General features: G+C 36.7%; 1 protein-coding gene across 3 annotated transcripts in view; it reads right to left on the bottom strand.

Moving 5' to 3' along the window:
• LOC136034958 (zinc finger MYND domain-containing protein 10-like) overlaps positions 1-12,357 on the bottom strand; it is an 82,549-nt gene that overhangs the window by 24,287 nt on the left and 45,905 nt on the right. For all 3 annotated transcript variants that reach the window (XM_065716508.1, XM_065716507.1, XM_065716506.1), the window contains exon 6: positions 9,469-9,694. In XM_065716508.1, the coding sequence (XP_065572580.1) occupies positions 9,469-9,694 (226 nt within the window). The remainder of the gene's footprint in view (positions 1-9,468; positions 9,695-12,357) is intronic.

Below are 12,357 nucleotides of genomic sequence, written 5' to 3'. Positions count from 1 at the left end.
TTTGTTCAAAAAAGAGTGAAAAAAAGAAAAAAGACACGTAATGAGAGCACCAGAAAAATCTTGGGAAAACTAGACCCGGGGTCACTCCCCTGGATCCACGAGTGCCCCTGTCTAGTGAATTTATCTCCAAATAAATTTTAAGTATTAGGAATAACCATGTTCAAATGTGTAAATTGTTATAAAAATTATATTTTTACATAGTTTTGGTTACATTTAGCACGGCTAGTCCTTTGCACACAGTTAGTATATAGAATAATATAAAAATTATTTTGAAAACCACTTCCTTAAGGAATGAATGCAGAACTTACGCTTGTTGTTAAATGAAACTACAAGTTTTATCAATAAAATAACAAGGCTTACTGGAGTCAGAGCTGCAATGAGCTATTTGACATTAAGATAACTTAATTTTAATTATTACCAATTGTTTTTACTTAATTATCCAATTAATAGATTATCAATTAATTAATTAATTTGAACTGATTATTATTAATTATAAGTATAGTTTAGACCTACAAAACTCTTTTCACTTTCTCCACAGTTGGAGCTGCTGTGGAACAGTGTCACCGTTATGAATTCCCAAAACCGGTGAAAAATTTGGACATGGTCGTTTTTTCCTCTCCAATTGCCTTCAAATGGCTCACAGAACTGACAGGATGGTCTATTTGAATTACTCTTACCGTATGCCTATCTACCTTAGTTCTGCCGTACGATGGATGCTAGCCGATTATCAAGATGTGGGATTGACCCTTTATAGGCAGTTCTGTAAAAGTTATGCTAGCTTTACTTCTTACAGAGACTATCTGTCTTAGATTTACTCTAGTTAGCTATAGCTCTCAAGTCTTTCACTTCCACCCAGTTTATAATTAAAAAATCAGAGGCAAAACCGGTGAAATCTCTATTCGTTGCTGTTTCAAAGTCACTTGTGGCTTAGCTACTCCCCCGCCTAATGTCTGGAAGTGGTTCAGTTCACAGGTCGTCATTTTTTATGAGGGGCGTTTGCCCCCCCCCCCCACACACACACAATAATGCGGAGAAAAACTATTATATAGCCTATGTCCCTTGGCTAATAGGATATTGATATCTCTTAACCCCCCCCCCCTCCCACAATAAAATGACGGAGATTCACCCCTGTCAGTTCACAACAATACAGGGAGCCAAAAAATGTAATTTTGTTATCTCTAAGGGGAAAAGATACGTCGTTTCGCAGTATTTTCAATGAAAATACAAAGAACTTTTCTTCTATAAGGGCCCCCCTCCAAAAAAGAAGCTTTTCATTCAAAATCTAACAGGAAAAAGAATTTGGGGGGACAGTCTTCTTCCCAATTTATGTCATTGGTGCCTGAATATAGCCTTTATTAGGAACAAAATTAACTCATTTTGACAGTTTCCACGTTTTTTTTTAAATAAGCCCATTTCTCACCAACAGCCAGTGGCACAATTAGGGGGGAATAGCTATACAGGACAAATCCTCTGAAAAGCACTTAACTAAAGTTTTTCTCGTCATGTTATGATGTTACTTGTATTTTGGCAATGATGTGAGGGAGGAGGTGCAAAATAGAACCAAAGGATTATGGTAGGGGAGGGAGTAGTAAACAGTTAAATTGGTTAGGATTTAGAAAACCTGTTAAAAGACAAAGGTCAAGAAATCATTTTCTGAATTTAATGCAGTAATGATTTTATTAGTATAGTGTTTGCAGCCGAGAGGACACAAACATTCTGTCTCCCAAATAACAGTGCATTGCCCATCTTATAATCCCATTTTTGAAAAATAACTTCTAACAATGTTTTGTACAATGATATTTTCCTTTTTTTATATTTCTACGCAATTTTTTATTGCTTTCTGCGTTTTAGTTGCATAAACTATGACCAAATAAAAATAAAATACTTCAAGATCTGTTTATTTTCTATGCATGGCAAACGAAAAATTTATGAATGAAAATAACATCTTACTCTGAATAAAATGATGCAAAATTCTTTCTATATTTTTTCATAATTGAAGTTGCTATGAATATGTGAGTCTGTTACCCGATGCTAGGTAAATGTAATGCCCCTATGAACCAAACCATAAACAGTTGGTTTTTCACGGGGAACATAGATTTCTAATGAGTAAGTTTTTTATTTTCTTTTTCAAATGTGAGGTTTTTAGGCTTGTAACACCAATAATAATTTTTATTTAAAACGTTTGATGGAAAACATACCCAAAGTGTCATTTTTAAACCTCAAAGTATCATTTATGGTGAAAAGGCGTATAAAAAAGCACTAAAATTGTCCTTTGGCGTCGCCTTTACCTCACACATTGGTATATTTATTAACAAATCCTTTCTCTGGTTTTGCAATAAAATAAGGGGCTGAACATACCACAGATTTCTGCGCAAAACACTCCATAACGGTAGATTCTTGCATAGCCGATTTACACCAATTTCCGTTTTGTGATGAATCGGGTTAGACATATAAATACTATTCAAGGTGATTTCTTTTGATTAAATTCAACGTATTAAATTTTGTTTTGTTTGTGGTTGCGCTTTGTCTTTAGTAGGCCAGATAATTATTTGTATACCAATGATTTAGGTGTGGTAAATCCATTATTTGTGGCATAGTATAATAACTTTCATTACATAAGGTCATAATGCCTTGGCCGTATAGACCATCATTGCATAAGGTCATAACGCCTTGGGTTTACAGACCATCCTTACATTAGGTCATAACGCCTTGGGCGTACAGACCGTCACTACATTAGGTCATAACACCTAGGGCGTCTAGGCAGTCACTGCATAACGTCATAACGCCTAGGGAGTACAGACCGTGATTACATAAGGTCACAACGCCCTGGAGCGTACAGACCGTCGTTAAATACGGTAATAAACCCTATGGCTTTAGCCCATAGGTCTTTTCTGGTAAGAGGAAATTTGTTCTTGTGAATTGCAGCTGAAAATTACCGTATTACCGTCTAATTATGAATATATTGTAGTTGAGTTAATGTATTTACTTATAATTTTAAAGCCACGTACATTTTAGTTTGTGAAATATGCGGTATTTTGTTTTAATATGTATAAAAAGATAAAATAATAATAAGAAAATTATTAAAATCAAATAAATGAATAGAATGGAAGTACCCAATCTCGTCAGATCCTGAAAGCTACAAAACGTCAAACCCATTTTTCATATTTTGGATTGGGTACCACCTGGGAACACCAGGTGCTGTTGGTATTATGTGTATTTGTCTCGATATAGTTAGATTTATTTAATGAAATGAAAAACATGAAGTCAAAGACTGCTTATTTAAAAAATGATGGAGCATTTCATTCCGAACGTGGCCACGCCTCCAACGCTAGCAAACACGAGGACCCCTCAACAACCACCTCGAGAGACTGAATACATACAGCAGATGATAGCAATTCCGAGAATGAGGACAACAATCCTTTGCACTTTGATGACAGGCAGTCGACGGTAGACACCGATCCAAAAGCAGATGACAACATCTCTTTGGCAGAGTCGCTTGACCTTTTATACGAAATACTGGGTGACAAGATTTGCCCCATGCCTACTGTTACCGTCCAACAGACTCGCTCGGTTGCAGGGCTGGTTTTAGCAACTGAGCCATTCAAGAAAGAAAAGCTAATCAGGTTACCTTTCTCTCCAATGCTGAGAAACTTCGTAAAGCAGCGCTAGGAAGAACTGCAGTCAACGACAAAGAATAGGTTATTCTCAAAACGTGGTACTTTCTTTGACTCTCTCAGCATTCCGGGCCGAGCTAGAGCCTATAAATGTCACAATACACCTTTGGATTCACAGGTGCCACGCATCAACCCAGAGTTCAGTTTTTTGTCACCAACTGGGCAAGTAGAGGACAGAAATTTCATTTTTTTTTCTGATAGACAGAAAGTCTTTCTTGGCCTTAGAGGCTGCCATGCGAGAGGCTTTGAGCATGCCGTAATGCAGTGACCTCATGTTAGGTACTGTCATAAAAATGGTAAAGAGAAAGAACGTCTTTCCTGACACTATCCCAAAACTGATGAAGCTCTTGGAATCTATCAATAGATGCCAGCAACATCTTTCAAATATTCTTTCTAGAACATGTTTAGATTTGATGCTGATGAGAAGAAATAATGTCTTGAAATCAATTCCTTGACTTGGCTCAGGAGATTAAAAATGAATCGAGATCATCATTGTTCCGGTTTTTCACTACCTTTAGGGCCTACTTCACAAAATTAGGCGAAACAGGGTTGAAAGTAGACAGTTTTCCAACCCTTTAAAAGCTCAGTATAATCGTCCAATAAATAGAGAAAATGAACTGCAACGGAACCGACGAGACTTTTGTGGCCCAATACAAAAAGAAACCAAGATATGAAGAAAAATAGCCATTTCGTTCCCAGTAAGGAAGGGAAAGATTTAAGAACAAAAAAGGTTGTACCTTCACTTCAGCTGCAAAAACTGGAGGAAGAAAACAGTCAAATACTTAATGACTTATCCCTGGCACCAAATCAAGATCCTTTTAACTGAAGGAAATTGTTTATCTCACTGTGTAGAAAACTGGAAAAGCGTAACAAACGACAAGTTCATCCTCAACGTCATAAAAGAGGGCTACCGACTGGACTTCAAAAACACTCTCCTCTAATACGCAACCCCATCAACGAATTAAATATGTCAAGCAATCAGTTGCTAGTTCTAAAATCATAGATTGTAGTAACGCTAGAGACAGGTGTAATAGAGAAAATCCAAACTGAGTCGTCACCTGGCTTTTACAATCAGATTTTTCCGGTTCCGTAAAAAGGGAAAACAAGGGTTGACGCCCAGTAACACACTTATATCGCCTTAGCAGTTTCCTGGACGTGACAACTTTCAAAACGGAGAACCCGGTCAAAATACTACCTGCATTGCAGGAATCAAATTGGGCAGCTTCAACAGAACTGAAAGGCGCCTACTGGTATTTCAACACTCACAAGAGCCATTAGAAATACCTAGGGTTCATCTTCAGAAACCAAATCTATCAGTTCAAGGTGCTCCTCTTTGTTCTAGCATCAAGTCCAGCCATTTTCTGCCACATGGATGGTGCCATCATGATCTATGGCCACCTTCAAGCCAATCATCTGCACTCTTACATGGACGATTGGCTTCTACGCAGCTACCAAAATTCTACAGTACAGAACAATGTAAGGACTGTGGTGATTCTCCTGGACAGACATGGGTTCATGCTGAGCGAGAAATCAGAATCACAACCTTGGTGACGGATAATATTTCTCGAGTTTCTGGTAGACCTGGATTTAAATAGGGTATACCTAACCCCAGAAATGATTCATAACTAGATCCGTGCAATCAGGGCAGCTCTATAAAAATCGCATACCTCAATAAAGGCAACTGATCAAGCTGATAGATCAATTCCTTTTAACAAACTGCATATCAGGAAATGCCAATTACTAATGCACTGGTATATTTCATGGAACAACATAGGTTTAAACGTCTCAATTATGACGAATATGAAAGAAGCATTTTCACCATGGCTGAACAAATATTGGCTGAGTCAAAGCCTTTGGCCCAAGCCCCTATTGTTTTCAAAAAATATACACCGACAGCTCAACTTACGGGTCGGGTGGTTATCTAGAGAACCCACATTGAGACAGTCCAGCGACTTCGTTTCCAGAAGAGAAATATCTTCATACTAACACGATCAAGCCTTTGTTGATTACCCAGGAAACGAGGTAGCTATGGTAGCGTCGGACAACTCGACAGTTGTCAATTATTTAAACAAAGAGGGTGGAACCCATTCTTTCTCCCTAAAGGAGGAATCCATAGAACTCTCCGAGATTAAGATGACCCTCTACGTTCAGTTGAGGGCAGGACACATCGTTGGGCCACTTAATCTAGTTGCCAACACATTGTAACGAGAATAAAAAGGTCTAACCACCGAATAGAGTCTCAACGAGAGTGTTTCCAGTGCCCTGTCAAAACAGTGTGGATTTCCAGATGTCGATCTCTTCGCAACTCGATTGAAAAAGAAGATTGAAGAGTATTTCTCAGCAGTTCCAGACTCTCTTGTGATTGGCAAAGATGCCCTGGTCCGCGATCGGTCAAACAAACACATATATTCCTTTCCTCTATTTGCCCTTATCCCAAAGGTTCTGGAGAAGGTTCAAAAGTCTATGAACTGCCAAATAATACTAATTGCTCAGAGATGGCCTCACCAAGCATAGTAGCCTACACGAATCTTCTCAATATGAAAATGAATTTGTCTATACTTCTCGGAGATCAGGCAAATCTCCCCCAGCAAGGTTGAATCCACCACCTAAAAATAAGGAATCTAAATTCATACGGTTGGAAGATATCGAGCTTGGATTCGGAAAAGATGATTTTCAAAGGATTCGACACATACAATTCCCCGCCCCAACGACAATCTACCATTGAATTATATGATGGAAAATGGTAAGTTTTTGTGGTTATGTGTAGTGAAAGGAAGATTAATCCTCTCGATGCCTATAATTAGACAGCCGCAGAATTCATGATATACTTCAAGACTAGTCGAAGCCTTGCACCATCAACCATAGAAAGTTATAAGGCAGCAATATGCAGAACGCTAACTCTAGCTAAAGGAACACATAACAGTAAAGATATTCGTTTGAAGAAAATGATACAGATTTTTTGGCACGATATTCTATGATATTCCAGCCTGGGGTCTTCACCTTTTTCTAAAGTATTATAGATCTTCACGATTTCTTGAAATTTTTGAATAGGGAATATGAAAGATTGTAGCCTACTCTCAATATTACTCATTACTGCCATCGCATCTGGTCGTCGAAGGAATGATATTCATGCCTTGTCCTTCCGTGCAGCACAATTTTTGGATAATTAGTAACACTCAGGTTTCTCCCTTCGTTTAGACCCGGAACCGCGAAGCCTCATGAGATACCTTGTCCTGTCCGTCTGTCCGCAATAGATGTAGATCTAGCCTTGGAATATTATCCACCTGCGCAAAGCGAACAGCTAACGTGGTGATCAGGAATGGGAGTAAAAGGTTCTGCATTCCTTTTTCTTTTTAAAATGGCACCACAAGAGGTGGCAACTGGAATTATTTCTTCTTGGATAAACCAGGCCATAACTATGAATAAAAAAAAAACTAGTTTTTTTAACTGAAAGTATGGAGCGACATTAAAACTTAAAACGAAAAGAAATTACTCCGAGTATTAAAGGGGCTGTTCCCTTCTCAACGTCCCGCTCTATACGCTAAAGTTTTTCTCTCAATTCTACTTTATAAAACAGTAAAAAACTTTAGCGTAAAGAGCAGAGCATTAAGAAGGGAACAGCCCCTTTCATACACGGAGTAATTTCTGTTCGTCTTAAGTTTTAATGTAGCTCCTTACTTTCAGTTAAAAAACTAGTTTTTTTTTTAATTTCTGAACGTTTTTGAATTAATGCATGTTTGATTTTGGCTCTCCGCACATAAATTATTAAAATGAAATTTGCATATTAGTTCTTTTTTTGGCTAAATGGCTTTCTCTTAGTTTTGATCAGACGATTTTGAGAAATAAGGGTTGGGGAAGGAGGTCTATTTGACCTCCAATTTTTTGGTTACTTAAAAAGGCAACTAGAACTTTTAATTTTTAACGAACATTTTTATTAGTAAAAAAATATACGTAACTTAAGAATTAAATTACGTAACAAACTTCTATATTCTTATATTTTTATTATGTATATGAGGTGGTTTGTCCTCTCGTTAATACCTCGCTCTTTACATTAAAGCTTAAGTTTTGTCCCAATTCTTTAAGAATGACCCCTGAATCAGAAAGGCCGTAGAATAAATAGTTGAAATTACTAAAGATACTTTAGCATAAAGAGCGAGGTATTTAGGAGGAGAAGAGCCTCTCATATGTGTAATAATCTCTTTTCGTTTTAAGTCTTAATGCTATTCCTTACCAGTCAATTGAAAAAACTTTTTCATGTTTTTTCATTGTTTTTTTTTTATAGTGATGCTAGAAAATCCTGCGCCCTTTTCATTGAATTTCTCCTCCCCATGACATATTCCTCCAAGGAAAGATCCTTCCACATAGCCCCCTCCCATCAACCCTTCCCTCTCAAACCCAAAAAATCCCCCAGAAAACGCCTGTACACTTCCCAATAACCATTACTGTATGTAAACACTGGTCGAAGTTTGTAACTTCCAGCCCCTCCAATGGGGACTGTGGGGGAGTAAGTCATCCCCAAAGACATAGTTATTATTGTTTTTGACTATGCTGAACGAAATGGTTATCTCAAAATTTTGATCCGTTGACGTTGGGTAAAAAATGAGCGTGGGAAGGGGCCTAGATGCCCTTCAATTTTTTGGTTACTTAAAAAGAGCACTAGAACTTTTCATTTCCGTTAGAATGAGCCCTCTTGCGACATTCTAGGGCCACTTGGTCGATACAATGACCCCTGGAAAAAAAATGGTGTGATTTATTCACACCATCGCATTCAGTGATGGTGTGATAGTTAGGATTCTATGACTTTTAGGGGGTGTTTCCCCCTATTTTTCAAAATAAGGCAAATTTTCTCAGGCTCGTAACTTTTGATGACAAAGACTAAATTTGATGAAACTTATACATTTAAAATCAGCATGAAAATCCGATTCTATTGATTTATCTTTTAGTATCAAAATTCCGTTTTTTAGAGTTTCGTTTACTATTGAGCCAGGTCGCTCCTTACTACAGTTCGTTACCACGAACTGTTTGATATATGATGACATTAGCACATGACACAAGATGGCGTCAAAGTGGCGTCATGGGCGCTATCAAAATAATAAGACTTAACGATTGATATAATGAGTGCTGCTAGCTGGTCTTCGAGATTATTCCCTGAAGGTAGTATTAACTACCTTCATGAAATAGAAGATCAAACCGATGCTCCAAGTTTCGTCGCGGTTCAGATAGTTATTAAGTTTATGCATTTGAATATTTGAGTTTGAAAATAAGATGTATATTAGCTTATTTAGGAGCCCATCACCAAATCGGTTAGAATCTAAGCTTTTGTTAATAAATGAAAAACCGAACTTTCGAACGAAATTTCAGCTTGGCTAGCCGATATTTACCTCACACGTTGTTACATAGAGTCCTTCCCTTTTCCCCGCTCATAGAGGGATACGGAATTGTAAGAGATTGAGTTGAAAACAAAAACTGGTATGATTTGGCCATGGGAGAATCACTTGTTGTAGAATGTTTTGCGCAGAAGTTTGCGATATGTTTAACCCCATCTTTGATTGCAAAAGTGCAGAAAGCTTCTGTTAATAAAAATAACAACGTGTGAGGTAAGTACGTCAGTCAAACTTTCATTCGAAAGCTTAGTTTTTAGCAGCCGTTGAGCCTTTAGCACCAAATCTGTGCCTTTCTACCGTTTTGTGGCAAAAGCCTGTGACCATCAAAACAGCCTGAGAAATTTCACAGGAAGCCTGTGATGGCGGCAACACTGCTGGGGCATCCAATATCGGTACATGCTTCAACTGACCTTTAAAAATGCCCTTTTTCTTTCTTCTGTTAAATCATACTTGTAACAGGCTTCAGGAGATAGAAGCAAAACAGTCAAGAGGATCAAAGCGTGGTGCTCAGTTGTAGAATATAGCATATGTTCCTTCGTGTCGAGCTCTAGTAGGCGGTTACTCTCCAGTAGTTTGAATATCATCATCGGAACGTCATGAGTCACCAACATTCGGGTTAAAAAACTTGGGGATAACCTACATCAAAATTAAACGGTAAATTAACCTTTTTCATGAATATCGTAGTTTCATAGACGTCGCAGTGACCTTATTAATGTGCTTCGTATACTTAAAGGAGTGGATGATGTTGATCCAAATTTATTTTTCAAATTTAGCCATTATCACTCTATTTGTCAGCATGATTACAAATTATATCCCCCAAAACCACTTAACAAAAATTGGTCAATTGTCTTTCGTTAGTAGAGTTGCCGGACCATGGAACAGTTTACCTTTGGAGGTTGTTGAGGCAGAGAAATTGTTTTCTTTTTTTCTTTTTTGTGTGTTTACTCCACAGTTTAATGTATTTTGTGGGTTATAAATAAATTATTATTATTATTATTATTATTATTATTATTATTATTATTAGTAAATACGCCTTTTTATTTAGACGCTTCTATCGTGTAGTTTTGTGTAGTATGACTTTGTGTCTTTGCAACAAGCATTGATGCTTACCGCTATTTGTAATAATAAATAAATAAATAAATAAATAAATATTTCACCAATGTAAAATTTATGGAGCTACAAGAATAGAACAGAGTAGGCATTAAATGATTCATGGATACTGGGAGAGGATTGAACTGTGAACAAAAACTGAGCAGTAAACAATGCTTTTTGGCTCAGCGGGACACTTTGCATGTTGTTTGCCCTGGAAGTGTTACTTTCAAGAATACTTGTACCATGCTTTAGCCATATATTAAATTGACTGCCTTTTTCTAGCTTTCTAGTTTCTGCATGTAAATATTCCTTCGGCGCCTACCCCACGTTCAATGAGCTTTTGTAATTGGTTCTTATAACTTCAAGCGCTCAATAGTGGATTGCAAATATTATATTGATTTCAAAATCACTTAGTGGAACCTATTTCAATCATGTATTTTTATTATTGTGCTTCAGAGACCAATCAGCTGCACTATGTCCTTTTTCCCCATTCACAAAAATGTGAATGGTCATCTATTAGTAGTAAACTAGCACTAATTTCGGTTAGTTTCAAAGGTTCTAGGAGTTCGCAAAATTTCATTTTAAGAAATTCCTTTGATATTCAAACTATGTTCAATAGAGAACAATAATTACATTTACTCAATAATTTATTGCAATTAATTACAAATAGCTGCAATATGCTCTATTGAATACGGAGTCTATTTAAATGAATAAGCTACCATGCCACCTGTATTGTCTTTCTAATTTTTCTAGGGTGCTGAAACTTGTAAGCTGTATCCCAGACTTAGGATGGACTGTCTTTGAACTTTTAGATTTTAATCTTCTACCCAAGGATCGATTTTTGTTTGACTCAAAGAGTGTGGGAAAATCATAAGTGTTGAAATTGGGTCTAGTGTAAAAAAAAAAAAAAAAAAAAAAAAAAAAAAAAAAAAAAAAAAAAAAAAAAAAAAAAAAACACTAATACTACTAACAACTCACCACAGTAACAAGCCATCTGAGGTCAACACAGCTACGCTTGCTCTTCCTCCATCCCAGTCTATTCAAAGCCTCCCTCTTTACACTCCCTCGGGAAGTTCCGACTTCCCTTAAATCTTTCTTTACGGCATCCTCCCAAACCAACCGCGGACGACGTTCTTTCCGTTTAGCCCGGTTGGCCGAAAAGGACAATCTTTGGAAATCTGTCGTTCAACATCCACAGAACGTGGGTACGCCTACCATCTTAAAGTCAACTGATCTGCTTAGTCTATCAGAATTTTCCCAAACTAATCTAAGTCTGCTTTGTGCAGACTCGATTTTGACTTTAAATATCCCTTGAAAATAGAAAATAATGATTAATTGTCACTTACGGAGAAATTCCAGATTAATTCGCATGGTATTGTAGGTTAATTTTGTCAAACATCATATTTTCTTTGAAAATTTCCATTTTTTAATGAAGTCGCCAGACACCACGCAATAATCGGCGCTTGTAAAAATTACCGGGAGTAGAATTTTACAAATTGCCTTATTCACTTAATTTAAAATTGAATTGATTAGTTTAAATGATTCGATAAATTTGTTAATTATTTTAATTACTAAAATCGTTAAATAAACAACTAACTCCCTAATTAATTTAACTATTTCTACTATTTTGCTTGGTTTTTAAAATCAAACGAAAAATAACATGAACAATAATGGTCAGCAAAGTAAACAAAACCAAAAAAAGGAAAAATTTTGAGACGTGAAATTGGAAAGAAACTAAAAAATATTTTAAATACAAAGAAAACAATGAAGTAAAATATTTACAATCATAACTATAGCCTGGACTCGAGAAGATCAAGTCAGACTCAATTATAAGATGAAAATCCCACCGAGACATTTGGAAAGTGTAGTGTAGTTGTGTATTGCAGTTGCAGTGGCTTTTATTTTAAAACTTCGGTAAAGCATATCTTACTGGGACACTGTTTTGGTTGGAAGGTAAAAGGCTGAGCCCCATCCATGTTTCATTAGATAGGTGCCAAGAAAGGAATGATTTTTCGAAAAACAGTTTAAAACAATTTTTTTCCACTTTTGTCCCTAATGTGAGAATCAGTCAAATTTTAAGAAACATTACACATAGACTTCTTGAAGATTAAGATCACAATAAAAATGAAAAAATCGGACAGTCTTAGAGAATTTTTTTTTATCAGCTTGAAACAGGAAAGAATACTAGCTGAAAAAGAAAAATCATC

This window comes from Artemia franciscana, chromosome 13, assembly GCF_032884065.1.
Source record: "Artemia franciscana chromosome 13, ASM3288406v1, whole genome shotgun sequence".
In the NCBI taxonomy this organism is placed as follows: Eukaryota; Metazoa; Arthropoda; class Branchiopoda; order Anostraca; family Artemiidae; genus Artemia; species Artemia franciscana.
The sequence above is the reverse complement of the archived record's forward strand: the minus strand, read 5'-3'. Positions and strand labels throughout refer to the sequence as shown.